Here is a 17,084-nt window from a genome sequence, read left to right as displayed (position 1 = left end):
ATGCAATATTCCATAAACTGTTAAATCATAGAACTTTCTTAGTAATCCCTAAATGTCTTCCTGTTTGGTAAAAAAGTTCATGGACTTGGGATATAATACAAAAATCTTTTATCTTACTCCTTTTTTTTCCTGTTTGAAATATTTGCCTCTATTAAAAATGTCAAATATTTCATGTAAAAAAAAATCTGGAGTGAACTAGAAATCTCATATTCAAAGGAATCTCAAAATACTTGAAAAAAAGATCATGTAAAAAGCCATAGTTATATTATAGGAGAAAAACATATATAAAATATGTGTCAAGGTGCTTTGGTTAACACAAAAACTGGAATTACACAGAAATCAAAAAGTAACTGAAGTACTGGGATTACTAACCCATCTGTAACTCAGAGATGGTTTCCACCAGCGACCAGTCTGAACTGTACCCGCAGTGGGACTTGTCCATCAGGTTGTCCAGCACTTGTCGCACGGTCTGTCTCTCGTCCACCATCATTGTTTTAGAGCTATCATCAGACATGTGGACTCTGATCACCAGCTACAACAGGCAAAAAGAAAATTAAATGCAAATAAAAAATTAGACATTTTAGAAAATTCTCCAAATATTGGCAATGTTCTCAGTAATATTCTTAGTTAAATATAAATTAAACAACTTTATTTCGTAAAAAATACTTTAAAATTAGGTATCAAATAACATACCTTAATAAATTTAAGGTCTTTTTTTAAAAAGTATAATAGCAGATAAGATTATAATAACAGTATTTTGCTTTACTCTTTTAGGATAATATAAAACTAGAACGTTATATCTTTTATAATGCATTTTATCCATAAAAAAGTACATGTGAAACTATATTAGGAAGAAATAACCCTCTCCCTCTCCATATCGTAGAGATACATTATATAAACAAGGCAATTCTTTATAAATCTGTAAAACTGATAAAAATCCCAGACCCGGAAAAAGCCCAAATACCACCTTCTTCACTTGTGCCTCTTTAATCTTCTCCAGGGCAACTCTGATCTTCTCAGCTTTCAGTTTTGCTGCTTGTTCCTCCTGTGAACAAAAGCACTTTAGATAAACTCATGCTAAAATTATGGGAATATTCCAGGAGTCTTTTTATCCTTGAGGATATTGCTAGCATTGAGTTTCAGTAAGGATATAACTGCATACATATATAGAGCGTATTTAAAAAATAACCCTATTCACAAAGAGCTCACTTTTTTTACAGATGCAGACTTAAGATCTCTTTATAAGACCAGATACCATATTCTAGAGAAAAAGAAATTGGTGATTTAGTAAATTATGAGTTTGATTCTGTCAATCTGGAGCAGATGAACTTTGGGTTCTAGGGTCAGGGAAACATGAGTGTATATTTGCTTATCTGTGGGCCTGCCAATTTATTTTATCTGTACAATCCCTAACTCTGAATTTACACCCCCCTTCTCAAGTATGGGCAATCTTTTGCATACTGATGTTTTGTTATGGTACACTGAAAATGTATCATCGCCATAAAAATAGTAAAAACCAAACCAAACAAACAACCCCAGCATCAGTTTGTTTACAACCACATAAAACTCCTCAATAACAAATATAGGTACAATTTCACTAATATACCAATACAAATAGAGAAGGCTGTGTTATCTTCTAGGTTTTTACTCTGCTTTGGAAAACTACATAGTGTAATTAATGTCTCATGTCAATAAACTCAAATTTATTTCTATTAATCCACTGATAAATTTTTAAAAGTCAAATATAATTTTCCAAATATTTAATTTCTAGAAACTTCTATTTTTTAACATTTGCATAAGTAGTAATAAAATTATCAAGAACTATACTTAAACCATTTATCTATTTTTCCTAAGACATGCAGTACTATGATACCAGTACTTACTTGCACTTTCCAGCAATAGGCCATAGTACACTGCAGCATTAATCTCCGGTTGGAAAAATCATGTAAGTAAACCTTTGCCTATAAAGGATTACTTTCTAACTCTAAACTTTGATTTCTTTGGAAAATAACTAAGAAAATAGAAATTGTCATCTTGTAGATTTCTTTATTTAATATAAAACTTAAAAAAAAAAAGAAGACAAAAGAAAAACCTAATTATATCAGCCACTTACTTATCTGCTCTGGATTCTGATTAAACACCACAATTCATTAAAAACCTAATGCTCTCAGGGCAAATACACCAAAAACTCAATCCACTAATAACGTTATTTACTGTTTTCTAAATTTGGTTGGCTCTCCTGTTTCTGAACTGCTTCTCTTGCCATTTCACATTCTCAACTGTCTCCCTTCATTTCAAGCTTAGTATTTACTACTCCGTGGAACAGAGAAGCAAACAGTGGTTAGGGAAGACAGCAGACTTGTTTGTCAGAAATCTGATCCTTTTCAATGAAAGGAGCCAGCGAATTAACATAATAACCAAGGTCTGGAAATACTATCTGTAAACCCAATTAGACAGAGAACAAAGAACTTTATTTTAACAATGGAAGGGAGTAAGATAAAACTTGATTTTTAGACTATTATAGATATATTCATTTGATTAAAAGATCACATCATCCTATTCCCCTTTTATGCAAATACACAGTAACAGAATTATAAAATATGTTGACTGTGTATTTTAAAATAATTGTTTTCCATTTATGGCAGGTTATAAAATGAGAAAACTAAACTACTGTCAATTTAAATCTCAAAATCTGATGAAGAAAAACTGATACATAGAATTAATGCTTTGTGTACTTGGAATATGAACTTCTAAAAGGCCAAATTCATATTTTAATTAACATGGAGAAGTAAACAAACAAAAAGATGTCCTCAAAGCCATAAAACATTTTCAGGAAAAAAATACATTCAAGAGAATGAGATGACAGGCAAGCCATAGACTAGAAAAAAATGTCTGCAAAATATTTATCAGACATTTGATGAAAGACTTATCTGAACTATACAAAGAATTCTTAAAACCAACAAGAAAATGTACAAACCAATTTAAAAACAAGCACTAGACCTTAACAAACAATTCGCCAAAGAAGATACACAGATGGCAAATAAAACTATGAAATAAATGCTCAGAGATCATATATCATTAGGGAACTGAAATTTAAAACAATGAGATACCACTACACACCTATTAGGAGGGCCAGAATCCAAAACACTGAAAACACCAAATGCTGGTGAGGTTGTAGAGCAACAGGAACTTGCATTCATTGCCAGCAGGAATGCAAAATGGTACAGCCACTTTGGAAGACATTGGTGGTTTCTTATAAAACTAAACATGCTCTTATGATACAACCCAGCAATCACGCTCCTTAATATTTACCTAAATACGCTGAAAACTTACCTTCTCCCCAAAACCTGTCCATAGATGTTTATAGCAGCCTTATTTATAAAATGCCAAAACATCCGTCAGTAGATGAATGGATAAACTGCACTGCATCCAGACAATGAAATATTATTCAGTGCCATTGTAAAAAGAAATGAGCTATCAAGCTATGAAAAGACATGGAGGAAACTTAAAAGCACATTACTACGTGAAAGAAGCCGATCTGAAAAGGCTACATACTGTGATTGCAACTAAATGACATTCTTAAAAGCGCAAAACCATGACTACGGTAAAAACATTACTGGTTGTCAGGGATTGGGCGAGGGAGAGATGAACAGGTGGAGCCTGGAGAATTTCTGTGGGAGTGAAACTATTCTGTATGATACTGTATGGTAGATATATGTTGTTATACATTTGTCCAAAGTCGCAGAATGTACAACACCAAGAGTGAACCCTAATGTAAACTGTGGACTCTGGGTGACAATGATGTGTTAACACAGGCTAATCGAGTGTAATGAATGGGCCATTCTGGGGGGATGGTGATCACAGAGGCCAGGCGTGTGTGGGGGTAGGTGGCACACGGGACACCTCTTCACCTTCCTTTAATTTTACTGGGAACCTAAAACTGTAAAACATAAAGTCTATTCAAAAAAGTAGAAGAATTTAAATATTACATCTGATATTGGTTATAAATTTTATTATGACAATTTATTTTCATAACTCTTTAGTATATTATTGAAAACACAATCAATGCTATCTTTGGAAAAACTGACATTAAAAAATCGTTCAATTAGAAGATTAGCTTAAACGCCCATCAGTTTCTGCCCCACAGGCTAACAGGAAAGAAGCTGACACAGTGGAAGAAAGGTTTAAAGAAACAAGAGACCCTAATAATTTTAGTTAAAAAAAAAAAAAAAAGAAACAGGAGATACATGCAACCAATGAACATACATTAAACTGATTAGGTCTCCTGCCATCCATAAGAAACCATTTTTAGGTAAAACAGTGAGGTGGGATATTTTAACATCCAAAGCCAGCAATTCTCCCATTTGCTTAAAATACTACTCTTTATATATATTGGTCTGTGTAAAACTGTATCAAATTCAAATTTAAGGGCTATGTGCTCTATTTCAACCTTGGCAATTTTTAGTTCATTCTTCTCTAGTTTATTAACAAGGATATCCCTGCTAGGAGCTTTTCAAAGAAACAATTGATAAAGATACCTCTGTTAGGGTCTGAGTATCATCGCTAGAGCAAAGTGGAAATAAAACATTTATACCAAACTGCAAAATTCATTGTACTTTGTTCTTCTGGCGGAGAATACAAGCTCTTCCTCAGAAAGTTTGATTTTCATCTACTATATATAAGCCATAATCATATCTTTTAACCATAACAATCTAAGAAAGGAAGAAACAGTTGTAAGCTTATAGAGTATTATGCAACATAGGAAAGATCAATAAATCTTTGCTGATATATTTAGTTTGTACACTTAGAAGATATCTTAGTTTATTTATAAAGGAAATGCAATTCTATGTTTAATGTCTGCAGCCCAAGTTTAATACAAAGAACAAAGCTTTATTCATCTCACGTTCTCTTCTTTTTGTTAAAGCTGACAAGCTCAGGTCTTAAATCTTCCGCCCCTTATCTTTTGACTGTCCCTTTCTTCAGGCCGTTTGTCCCACAACTATCCTACATATAAGTAAAAGATACCCCACACACATAACAACTTAACTTTCTCTCCTACCCCGTCTCTTAAAAGAGCAAGAGACAACCCATTTTCTACCTGAAAAACTCCTGTGTGGCTATCAATAATCATCAAATGCCAGGCCTCCTCAAATTTACATAAAAGACAAAAACTTGGTGAAGATCTTATGATTAAATGAAAGCCAATGCTGTGGCTACAAAATGTTAGAACATTGTCTTCAGTGTAAAAATCAGAATACTTAGAGAAAGAGTTACAGTTGCTAAGAGATGGCTAGGGAATTCCTTCAACCAGAAATTATTAAGGCTTTGTGGGTTCAGAACAAATCCATCTGAAATTAAGGGGCTAAAGAGTAATTAGTTTCTTTGGGATCTAGTTTATTTCACAGATTACAACAATAAAAAAGTTAGGTAAATTAAAAGAATTCAAAGAAAACTTGTAATTATAAGTAATTTAATATCCATGAAATGGTCTATTCAGTGCAACTGCTTAGAGCCAAAATGATAACAGTAACAACTAGTTTACTTCCCTTACAGTAATCATGAAACTGATAAGACTCTCACTGAGAAGAGAACTAACATTAACTGAACACCCTAAAACTTGTCACACACCAGTTGGCATGCTACACACAGTATCTCATTTAATTTTCAATAATGTAAGGCTATGATGATTATTTCCATTGTACTGATTAACTAAGGCCCAGAAAGACTAATCTTTCTAAGACGATACAGGCTCCAAGTGACTACTTGCTCTTTCCACTACAGTGTGACAGTCCCTTCTGTCCTCCTAAGGGTTATAACACAAACTTTGGGATAGCAGTTAATAAAAGCTGCCTGTCAAACATGAAACAAGGATGACGGTGGTCAACATTACAGCAGTTCCTGGAACCCCGATGGTCACTAAACAACTGTTCTCTCATTGGACAGATGTCTGCTGAGACTGAGCAGCCTTGGGTTTGAGCGCAGGGGATACAGAGTTCCAGCTCGTACACGTACGTTTAATAAGAGAGACAAAACAAACAAGAAATACACATGTGATAAGTTAGTTAGTGATAAGGCCTATGCGGGAAAAATAAAATAAAGCAGGGTAAGAGTGACAAATATACACTTCCAGATCAGGAGGTCAGGAAGGCCTTTAGAATGGTATCCAGAGAGTTAAGGCCACTGCATCAGCAATGTCCCTTGCCCTCTGCTCTAACTGATGGCAAAACAGTCCTGTGTTGATACTAATGCCACCCCTAGAAGAAACTGGTTAGCACTATCTTTTGCAGAGTCTCCCAGCTCAGAACTCCGTGTGAAATAGTTATTTCATTAACAGTGGTCCAGTTACAAGTGGATTGGTGGAACAAACTCTCTCTCTGTCTCTCTCTCTCTGTCTCTCCCCCCCGCCACCCCCCCACGCACCCGCCCTCTCTGTTGCCCTGGCCTAAACACAGTGCTACTGTGTTCATCCTGCTGTGTACTAACTACTGCGTGTTACACTGTTTGGAATGAAAGAGCGCTGGTCAGAGGTGTGTCAGTAACCTGGGCACAAGCTCTTCGGACAGAGAGAACCAGACTGCCAAACAGGAGATATCTGAGAGGTATAAGCTCATTTTAGTTTCAAAACAGCCAGACACTCTGGAACAGAGAACACTGACACTGAGAGATCCTTGTGGCTCAGGTTATCTTGGAAGTTCTGCCACTTCATCCCTGATTCCATTTCCTTCCTCGCCCTAAATGTTTAGGTTCTATGCACATTCCTGCTCAAATTTCTTATTGTATGTAAGCAGGATGTTATATAGGCAGGTGTTGATTATAAACACCAGTAATACCATCACTAGGGCAACAGAAGAAGAGATGATCTGAGTAGGGAATGGCTCTGATGCTGCAGTAGGTATTACCATCTCTTGGGCAGAGGACGATAAGTTACTGACTGCATTTATGCAAACCTTGCAAAGAACTACCCTCCCTGTGGTAGCAACTATTTTGTTCTCTAGCATATTGGATTGTAAATGCTGTGCAGCACATAGTAGGTACTCAGTAAATATTTGTTGAATGGATAGAGTCACTCTTGTCTTCAACAGTTTCCCACTGTATCTGGGGAAGGGGGGACTCCTTAGCATGCCTTGAATGATTTGGTTCCTGCATACCTCTCCAAATCCAAATCAAGACACTCATACCTTCTTTCAACAATTGTGGCTCCAGCAATAGATCCTTTTCTCAGCTTCTCAAACCAGGCTCTGCTCTCTCTGGTCCTATCACACAGACCGATCCCCTCCACCCTCGAGATGGAGTCTTTTCATCCTTTAAGCTTTAGATTAAGTGTCACCCCCCTTAGAAGGGTCTTTTCTGATTTTACCATCTAAAGGAAATATAGTCTTCCATCATAGCATGTAACATGATTAGAATCTGTCTACATGCTTGCTGGTGTTTTAAATTTTATCTTAATAGACTGTGACTTCCTGGGGGGGGTGGTGCAGGGGGGCATATGGCCATTTTACACAGTGTTATATCCCAGGAGCTAGCACAGTACATGAGTCAACAAATATTTGTTGAATGAATACATAAGCAATGGAAATGCAAAAATTACACTTAATCTGTGAGCAGTGTACAAAATGGACTGCAGGAGGGACAGGCAAAGGAAAAGAGATGAGTGTATTGGCTCTGGTGAGAGATCAGAGCCTGTTTTAGGGTGGTGGCAATGGGGATGAAACGGGAGGGTGAAAATAAATCCTGCAGACTACCACGAGAGTCACCAGAGCTTTGAGATCTAAGTGAAAAGGCACCAAGAATAGTAAAGGGCTCAGACCTGGGCAATTGGGAGAATGGCAGCATTCTGAACAGAAACAGAAATGTCAAAAGAAAAAGACTAATATAAATTGTGAGGCCCAAAGGTAAGGAAGCTAAAGACCTGTGGGATTCAAAGTGCTGGTCATCTCCCAGGAAATGCCTGTTGCCTATCTGGAAATTTGTTGCTCTCAGGTTCAGAGTATGATCTAGAACAGAGATGTTAGTTGAAGCTGTAAGCGTGAACGCCAGCTAGCGAGAGAGTAAATAGAGCAGAGCTGAGGAAAAGGAAAGAACTTTCCTATGGTTATAAAATACATGTCTATTATCTGCTTTGAATTCTCCATTTCCCTGACCTTTAAGCTACTTCTAACCCACTCCCAGATCTACTTTTAAGGAGCAAGAGAAAAGGTTTCACTGCTGACTCTTGGGTCTTCTTTTTGAGCTGCTTCTCATGGAGATTTTAATTTTAGATTTATCATTTTCTTTTACAAGTTTATAAGGCTAAGAAATGAAAAAAATTTAAAAACCTTCTGATACAATAAAACTTAGCGACATTACCTATAATTAATATGCATAATTTAGAAACCAAGTCTGACACTCTGGAATTTAACATAAACAATGAAATAAAAACGTGACTTGAAAAGAGGTAGAAAGCTATCCCCTCAGCTTCCTCATTCTGTTACCCTTAGTTAATGATGACAATGGCTAAAAGATTTAAAATTGATGTAAAATACCAGCCCAGTGAAAATCTGGCTGGTCTGATTCAAATCATTCTGAAAGCGAAGAACTGAGAAATTAAAACTCAACATTTTCTTTCAATCTGATGAAGCTACTGTAAAGATTCTGTTTATATAAATGAGGTGCTGGTAATTTAAACAAGAATTAGAAAACAAAGTCTGCTAAAAGCAACTCACAGCATGAATAACCACTAGTAGTAAAAGTTAAAACAATGATTTTTAGACTTCAAAGTGAAAGACAATGTTAAACTAGAAAAAGTGAAACATATTTGGGAAGACTGTTAGGTATTTATGAAAGTTAAAAGTGAGTGAAAATTCACCGAAAATATTTTCTAATCTCAATATATTCTGATAGTCATTAAAGTCAATCAATAATTACCTTCGGTATAAGAGAAAAAAATACCTCTATTCAGTACAAAGGTGCTGATACAAAAAAGTACAACCTTAAAAATCTGAGAGCACAGTCAAAACCAGAAATTATATTCTACCTACAAGGCAATAAATATTTACATACAGGTGGAAAGAAGAAGTATCACCTTGGTCAGCAAATGAGAAGGTTTTCCTGCAATGTTTCTCAGAAGAAGGGAGGTTTCCCTGTCCAGATAGGAGTGCTTGTGCAGAAAGAGAGAAAAACAAACAAACAAAAAAGGCAATAGAAGTCAATAGAGGGTTTTTTTTGTGTTCAAAATACAAAGCAAGAATGATTTTCTATTATTAATCTTGTATCTTTTCCCTAAACTCACTGAAATGTGTCCAAAAGAAAAAAAAAATTAAAAAGAAAAAAAGGAAGAAAGAAAAGGAGGGGGAGTATAGACACCACCGAAGGCAACAGGCACATCCTAGCCCGCTGCGGCTGCCCCTCACGGGGGACAACGGAGCGTGCACTGCGGAGATGCGGAGCCAGTCCGCCCTCCAGGGCAGTGTTCCCTCCGGGGCAGTGTTCGTGAACGCTGTGCGCACAGCACACGTACGTACACAGGCACTGAAGACCAACGACATATTCCTTCCTCTTGTAAAGTCTACATAAAGACCCACACAGCTTTAAATAGTGTATTTTTATGAAAACAAAATAAGACTACATCATTTCTAAAACTTCTGCAAGTATTTCTGACCAAACTTCAATGATAGCCACACTAATAGGGAACATGTCCATAAATATTTTGCCTAATGAATGTCATCTATTTTCAGTAAAATTTTATTAATTCCTTATAGTAGGATACTAACAGACTATGTTACACAGTAAAGGACTTGCACAGCAAATGAATATGAATAAAATATTAAAAGTGCTGTTCCCTTAAATTGGTTAAATTAATTCAAACAATTAAGATATTTTCATTAAAATGACTGTGAATAACATAGTCCCTAACTATCCTTTTCTCCATTAATAACTTTTTAGTAACATGTTGTAAGTTTATGCAATACATTTAAACTCATGTACTATAAATTACAGCTGTTTTGATATACATGTAATTCAGACTTGCCTGGCCTAAATAATTCCAATTTTAATGCTATGCACCTACTATCATTTAAAACAATACATGGCACAGCTAAGTAGAGTTATAGAAAGTACTCTATAATGTTATATTTTATAAACCTAACTGTGTATCAACTGTTATTCTTGAGAAATTCTTTTCACTTATGTAAACACTACAGCAGCATCTGCTATCACTAAGTTCTTTGTCACAGATAGTAAAACACACTACTTCAAGATTAGAAATAGTTACAAAATATAATATTAACTTAGTATTTACTCATATCTCATTATGTTGAATTAGGTTTTTCATACAGATTTCACTGCCTGTCATTTTTTTAGTTTTGCTTTAATTCAGGATGAACCTTACAAGAACAACTGCCCTCACTCCTGAGGAAAAAAAAAAAAAAAAAGAAACCTAAGGTTAAAAATAATGGATATAGGTGTGGTTCAGTGGATTGAGCTCAAGCCTGTGAAGCAAGAGGTTGCCAGCTCAATTCCCCATCAGGCACGTGCCTGGGTTAAGGGCCAGGTCGTGTGAGAGACGACCAATCAGTGTTTCTCTTGCACACTGATGTTTCTCTCCCGTTCTTTCTCCCTCCCTTGCCGTCTCTCTAAAAGTAAAAAATAAATAAAATCTTTAAAAATATTGGATATATTCATCAAGACTAGCACGAACAAGGTCAGACAATTATCCCTAGGTCATCATTTACCTATATGGTATGATTCTCCTGAGATACAGACACTAGGTCAGCAGAAATTTCCAAAAATTTAATTTAAGTTGAGGTTAAAAATCAGGACCAAGGAGAAAACTATGGGAAATGGAGAAGTCAAAGAATTTAAATGTATGACTCATGGACATGAGCTAAGTTGGGGGAATGATAGTGGGGCAGGGGGTTACAGGGCAGAGGGGAATAAAGGGGAGGAAAAAATGCGACAACAGTAATAGCATAGTCAATAAAATGTATTTTTAAAAAAGAGCAACTATAACTTTCATTGTTCTTACTCCCATTCATTTTTTTGCTATTCACATGTAACTGGGGAAAAAAAGAAATCCTTATACAACTATGTAAAACACACAAAAAATAATTTACTGAAAAACTCCTATTTATCTTACTCTTTCTCAGGAAAAGATTCCCCAAATGAGTAAACATCAATATTTAGAAAATTCCATTTTAAATTTAAAATATTAATCTGCTTCAGCCTATCAGGACAAACTATTACTTGGTAAATATAATTCCAGACCTTAAATTCAAGTTTAAACTTGAATATTTGAAGACTCTAAAGTAGAAGTTATCCATTAAAAAATTTTACAAGGTTTATATAGCTTAAAATAAAAAGGGAATACAGTCATCATTTGGAGTTGGTGACTACAAGATATGCCACATCTAAAAAATGAGACCACTGTCCTGGATGGTGTGGCTCAGTGGACTGAATGCCAACCTATGAACCAAAAGGTCGCCAGTTCAATTCCCAGTCAGGGCGCATGCCTGGGTTGCAGGCCAGGTCCCCTGTGGGGGGTGTGTGAGAGGGAACCTATTTGATGTACCTCTTGCCTATTGATGTTTCCCTCCCTCTTTTTTGCCTTCCCTTCCCCTCTCTCTGAAAATAAATAAAATCTTAAAAAAATTTTTTAAATGAGACTACAAAAGATAGGTGGGGCCGACCATAAATTACTTTATGTTTGAGACAGTCATATATAGCTATTCACTAGCAGGGAAGGAGGCCAGGTCTCCATGTTCTCTCCATCTAAGCTACAAGTATTGTAGCAGAATCTATTTGAAATTCCTTTTAATAGCACTAATAAAAAATTATTAGTATATTAATAAAAAGATAAAATGCAGGAATTTCATTGGGCTTCATTAATAAAGATTGTTTAAAATATTTCATATTACTGTCTTGTTTAAAATATAGCACAATGAGAAATCTGTACTATAAAAAATCAAATATTGAAATCTTACTATCATTACTTCATTCCAACGTCATAAGGCAGGCAATGATTTTGTCATTATATAATTATAAGCAAGGCTCAGATCACTTGCAAGAATTTGGTACTTCCCCATTTTCTTTCCTCTGAGAGTCTATAAACTGTCTCAGCACAGTATCACTATGCTGTAGTCAAGGTTATCTACTGCTTCCTATTACCATATGCAGGCTTGTGTGCCTGCTACTACCTATCACAACACGTCTTAACTCTGGTCCACCCTACACTTCAGCCTTCTTCTTCCTGTAAAAAATTTTCTGTAAAAAAAATTTTAAAACTAAAATATATATATTATTGTACTATAAGTCAATTTTTTGTTATTGCGTTCATACTAGGTATAAGGACATCAAATTCATTAAAAATAGCTAAGTTATATTATCAATTTCATTTGGGGTAGTAAATATAGTGTTATGAATTATTAGTTATAAAATGGGACTGAAAGCATTGAAAACTGCTGCTTCAGTGGAAGAAACAAGTAGATGATGAAGCAAACAAATATTGCAGTAAGTGTGGGTGAGTGTAGGGTAGGGGCTGGAGGGGAGGTTGGAGAAGTGATTTTGCCTATGCAGTGCTGACCAATGTAAATATAATATGAGCTACAAATGTAGTTACAATGTTCTAGTAACCACATTTTTTAACAAGTAAAAAGAAAATGGTGAATTAAGTTAATACCAGTATTTTTTATTTAACTGAAAATATTTACAATATTGTAATTTCACTAAATAATCAATACAAAAAATATTGGAGATATTTTACATTCTTTTTTTAATATCAAGTCTTTGAAATCCAGTGTATATTTTATCTCTATAGCACATCTCAATTTGGATTAACCACATTTCAAGTGCTTAATAGCCACTTGTGGCTACCATACAGAACAGTGCAGCTCTGAAGCATACACTGACCAGGTATCTACTGACCAAAGGATACATTCTTTATAAAGGAAATTAGGTTTTCAGGTAAGCATCAGTGCAAGAGAATCATTCTACTTGATATCCCCATTCTGAAAAAACAGCTAAATTTGTTAATATCTTAAGAAATTTACAAAAGACTTTAGCTTTAGGATAAAAAATAAGGCATATGGTTTCAGGTACCAATACAGAACTTCTCTATATTACATATGCTATAACCTATATAGTTTCACCATGAATATTAATATTCAATAGTGCCATATCACAGAGTTGCTCATTTGCTTTTGTTCATTTATTTTTAAGTTTGGTTTAACTTCTAATTGAGAAATTGAGGTATATGACAGGGTTTCATCATCAAAAGTCCTAAAGAATACATTCCTCTTCATTGATATTTAAGCAGTCCTATGGACATGTTTATAGAACTTACAGGTGTGAGCTCAGCCTGTTCTTCTGTGAAGTCAATATGATGCTTGGCCTGCTTGCTGGGACATCTCAGAGAAATAGCATGCTGTGAAAAATGCAGGAAGAAGAAAATGATAGGTAAAGGAGGTGGAAAAGGGCAGTTCTCATTATCATGCAGGAAGAGAAAAGATCACAGAGATGAACAGTTGAAATAAAATGGTAATGAAAAGTTGCACGTACCTTTCATTATATTATGCAAAAATAAAAAAGGTAAGAACCAGATGATCCTGGCCTTTAATAACTTAAGGACAACCTCACTGTATTTCTGGACAGTAGAGCTCTGTAAGTGAACTATGCAGAAACCCTGTCCATTAACAGTGCATGCTCTGAACCGCAGCTGGGCCTCCACTGCTGTTCGACAGCACTCTGTATTTCCTCCTCACTCACCCTGAGCTTGTTTTAAGTAGTTTCCAAGTTCCTCAAGCTTCTAATTTCACCCTTCCACCTCTTCACATGGTCTCACTTCCCTCCATTACTAAGCAAGTCACATCCAATTATTCTGAGGCTCTTCATCACTAGTATGTCTCCAAAGGTAAGCATGTCCTAGATCCCACTCACTGCCCCTTTCCTATCTCAGTCTCTGACACTCAACTAGTCCAGCTTATTGGTGGCAGGAAGGACAGAAAAAAATCAAGTCTTCTGGGTACCCTCCTCTTCCTAAACTGCTATTTTCTCATTTTCACCGCCAAATTTCTTGAAGTCAGCCATAGCGTACCTCCTCCATTCCCCACAATCTAGCATACACCTATTTTTCCAAAGTCTTTATCCTTGTAGTTGTGATATATTCTGTCATTCATTTTTGAAGTCATCAATGACCTGTTAACTGAGAAGGTTTTCTGTCTTTCCCATCAGTGCCCACACCATGCTGTACTGAAATTGCCTGTTTGCTTATCTGCATTAACACCTGCTCCTCATACAATAAATTACAACCTCATAGGACAGTGTGTATTACCGTTAGAGCTAAGTGCTGTGCCTGGGATTATATGAATAGCTATTTTTTGTTCTTAATGCCACTGCTTGGACAGATGAAGACTGCTTTGCTTTCCTGCCTCTACATCGCCTCATTAAACATATTCTAGAGCACTGTGTCAATCACTACGTCACTGGGAGGACTATCAAATCTATATTGCCAATATCCTCATTCTTAGGAAACAAAGACTGACGTATTAATGACTAAAGTTCCATGATACATGCATTAACTCCAAATAGTTCAGGGAAAAAATGTATGTGTAAAAAGAATAATAAAGTAAATATGGCAAAACATTAGAGATTGGTGAATCTGAGTAATGAGTTTCGTGAGTTCTCTGTACTATTCTTTCATGTTTTTGTAAGTTTGACATTATTTCAAAATAAAGTTTTTAAAAGTCTATTCTCTCTAGACTGTCACACAAGCTCACGTATTTACTGGTTAATTTAAAAAAAATCTAAATCTGAAGTGTTCAAAAAGAAATGACTGCTTGTGTACCATGTTAAACAGTATGATTGAATATTGCAGCTATTAAAATTCAATACATCCTTACCCATAATAAATATGTGTATGCAAAGTGACAAAAACAATAGAAAATAGTACATATGCAAACAAAGATTAAATGCTGTTACATTAAAATGGGTTATGGTATGATAACAATTTATTTAATGTTAATTAGAGTCTATTTCCACAAAACATTTACTTTCCTACAAAAAAAATTGTCTCCCCCAATCTAATTTTATCTGTTCTTCATCACTACTTTATATCTGAAAACTATGCTCAAAACACATAATAAAAATGAAATTTGTGAGTCAATTCTCCACATAAATTTTGCTCTAAACATTCTCAGTTCCAAATCTTCCATTTGTTATAAAACTATGAAGTTTTCCATCAATCTGCTAAAAAACCTCTCCACAAATCTCTGCAAAGTAACGGATCACTACTTTTTTCAACTGAATCTGAAACATGTTAAAATGAAGTATGATTTATGAGCCAGAATCTTAGGCGGGATAGGGTGGGAGGGGGAATATATAAAAAAGCATTGATCTGAACATAGGAGCCAAACCATAAATCAAGAAATAGCTTCGTACCAAAGTCGTGGTTACAAATTAAGCACTTCCTTTTGATAGCTAATGCCTTAGATAACAACTGGAAGTACAGGTTTGTGAACACACATTGGTGTTTCAATAAAGCATATCTATGTTTCTCTTTTATTGACATGTGTATGAGCCTTCCACAAATATTAAAAAAAAAAAAAGGAAGCATAGCATGACAGTTGAGGATGTTGACCCTGGGGCTGGAGTGCTAGGGTTTAAGCCCCAGCTTGGCTATTTCCTTGCAATGTGACTCTGAGCTTCTTATTTAACCTGTTTCCTCAAATGTAAAAGGGGGTTATAATAGCATTTATCTCCAAAGGTTGCCAGAAATAGAATTCTGTTAGAATTAGATTTCAGCCCTCATCTGAATTTTATAAGCTTCAATTCATTTAGATGAGAGATAGCTTAGAGATGTTCAATTTCAACTATATTCAGGGATATACTAAATACCACCACAAGATGGGGATGTTACTGTATAAATCTTTTTGCGTTTTTCCCTCCCACCCATTTACATTCTGTCTCTAAGTCCTCTATCTGAGAATGCTGGCCAGTCTAGCTTTGTCTCGATTCTCCTTCAGTTCTGTGATGAAGCGGCATGGTATCGCAGTATGAGCTCTACAATCAGAATGTCTGGGTTCAAATCCTTGGTAAAGTTTAGTCATTTCCTGCCTTAGTTCCTCCACTGTAGAACAGGAGCAATGTTTTTACCTTACTATTTCTCAAGGTCCCAGGCCGACTGTGTTAAGACATGCACAGCACAATGCTCACCACAGAATAAACACTCAACAGAGTAGCTGCTGTTGTTCCCCCTTCTCTTTACTGCTCTCCTTTTACTGGCCATTTTACAGCCAGTGCTTATTTGAGGGTTTTTAAAACTATTTCTTTTATATTTTACAGCCCCTATTAATTTTAAAAACAGATATACTTCTATTCTTGTTTTAAGAAAAAGTCTTTTACTAGTCCTCCACAACATAACATATAAAAAAATAACAGCCCTAAAACCAAATAAAGATGCCTTTTTACCTCTTCAGAGAAGAAAAACTGCAGATTTCTAAGAAATACACACAGAAAGAAGTCAGGGCATTTATGCCAGAGTTGATTGGGATAATCAATGGGTTTGAAACAGGTTAGTGAGTGGGAACTAGACATTTCCCTTGGCTTTTGCCAAATCTATGGCTCTTCTTCCACTCAGCACCCATTCTTTACACTGTTAGCCTCACCAGGTTACGCCAGCAAAGTCTAGAATTAAAGCACCAAGTTGGAACAAGTAAATACATTTCTGTGAGATGTAGCAACATAGCCATCAGAATTTTAAGAGAAACGTAGCTGCAACAAGTGAAAAATCAATCAATAGCCCCCATCTTTTAGATATGTAGGTCTCAAAGTTTTAGGCAGCCCCGTGCTTCCCTCCTACCCAGTTCATACTCCAGATGTTCAACGGACTGTTTGCTAAGGATAATTCAATGGACTTCAATGCCAGGGCGGGTTTCCCCAATGCTACAAATACGACTGCTGTTTTCTTCCCAATACCTCAAAATTTCCGAGCACATTAAATCTTAAAATAGTTCTGAAAAGTGAAGGAAGTGAGGGAATTACTTTGAAGCTATGATGCTTTGTGTTGCATATTATGAATTATAATAGTATATCCATGAAAGATTTCACTTAATAAT

General features: G+C 35.6%; 1 protein-coding gene across 7 annotated transcripts in view; it reads right to left on the bottom strand.

Moving 5' to 3' along the window:
• RAPH1 (Ras association (RalGDS/AF-6) and pleckstrin homology domains 1) overlaps positions 1-17,084 on the bottom strand; it is a 99,525-nt gene that overhangs the window by 33,739 nt on the left and 48,702 nt on the right. For 5 of the 7 annotated variants that reach the window (XR_006787174.1, XM_045851400.1, XM_045851428.1 and 2 more), the window contains exons 5-8: positions 13,316-13,396; positions 9,062-9,136; positions 968-1,045; positions 373-532 (exon numbers count right to left, since the gene is read on the bottom strand). Coding sequence is in view for 6 of the 7 variants with exons in the window: in XM_045851400.1 (XP_045707356.1) it covers positions 373-532; positions 968-1,045; positions 9,062-9,136; positions 13,316-13,396 (394 nt within the window). In the remaining variant the exon portion in view is untranslated. The remainder of the gene's footprint in view (positions 1-372; positions 533-967; positions 1,046-9,061; positions 9,137-13,315; positions 13,397-17,084) is intronic. The other 2 variants (XM_045851413.1, XM_045851420.1) reach the window with 2 other exon arrangements.

The sequence above is a fragment of the Phyllostomus hastatus genome, unplaced genomic scaffold, assembly GCF_019186645.2.
Source record: "Phyllostomus hastatus isolate PE091 unplaced genomic scaffold, TTU_PhHast_1.1 phas_contig_137, whole genome shotgun sequence".
NCBI classification, from domain to species: domain Eukaryota; kingdom Metazoa; phylum Chordata; class Mammalia; order Chiroptera; family Phyllostomidae; genus Phyllostomus; species Phyllostomus hastatus.
Note: the sequence above shows the minus strand (reverse complement) of the source record. Positions and strands in the feature narration are given on the sequence as shown.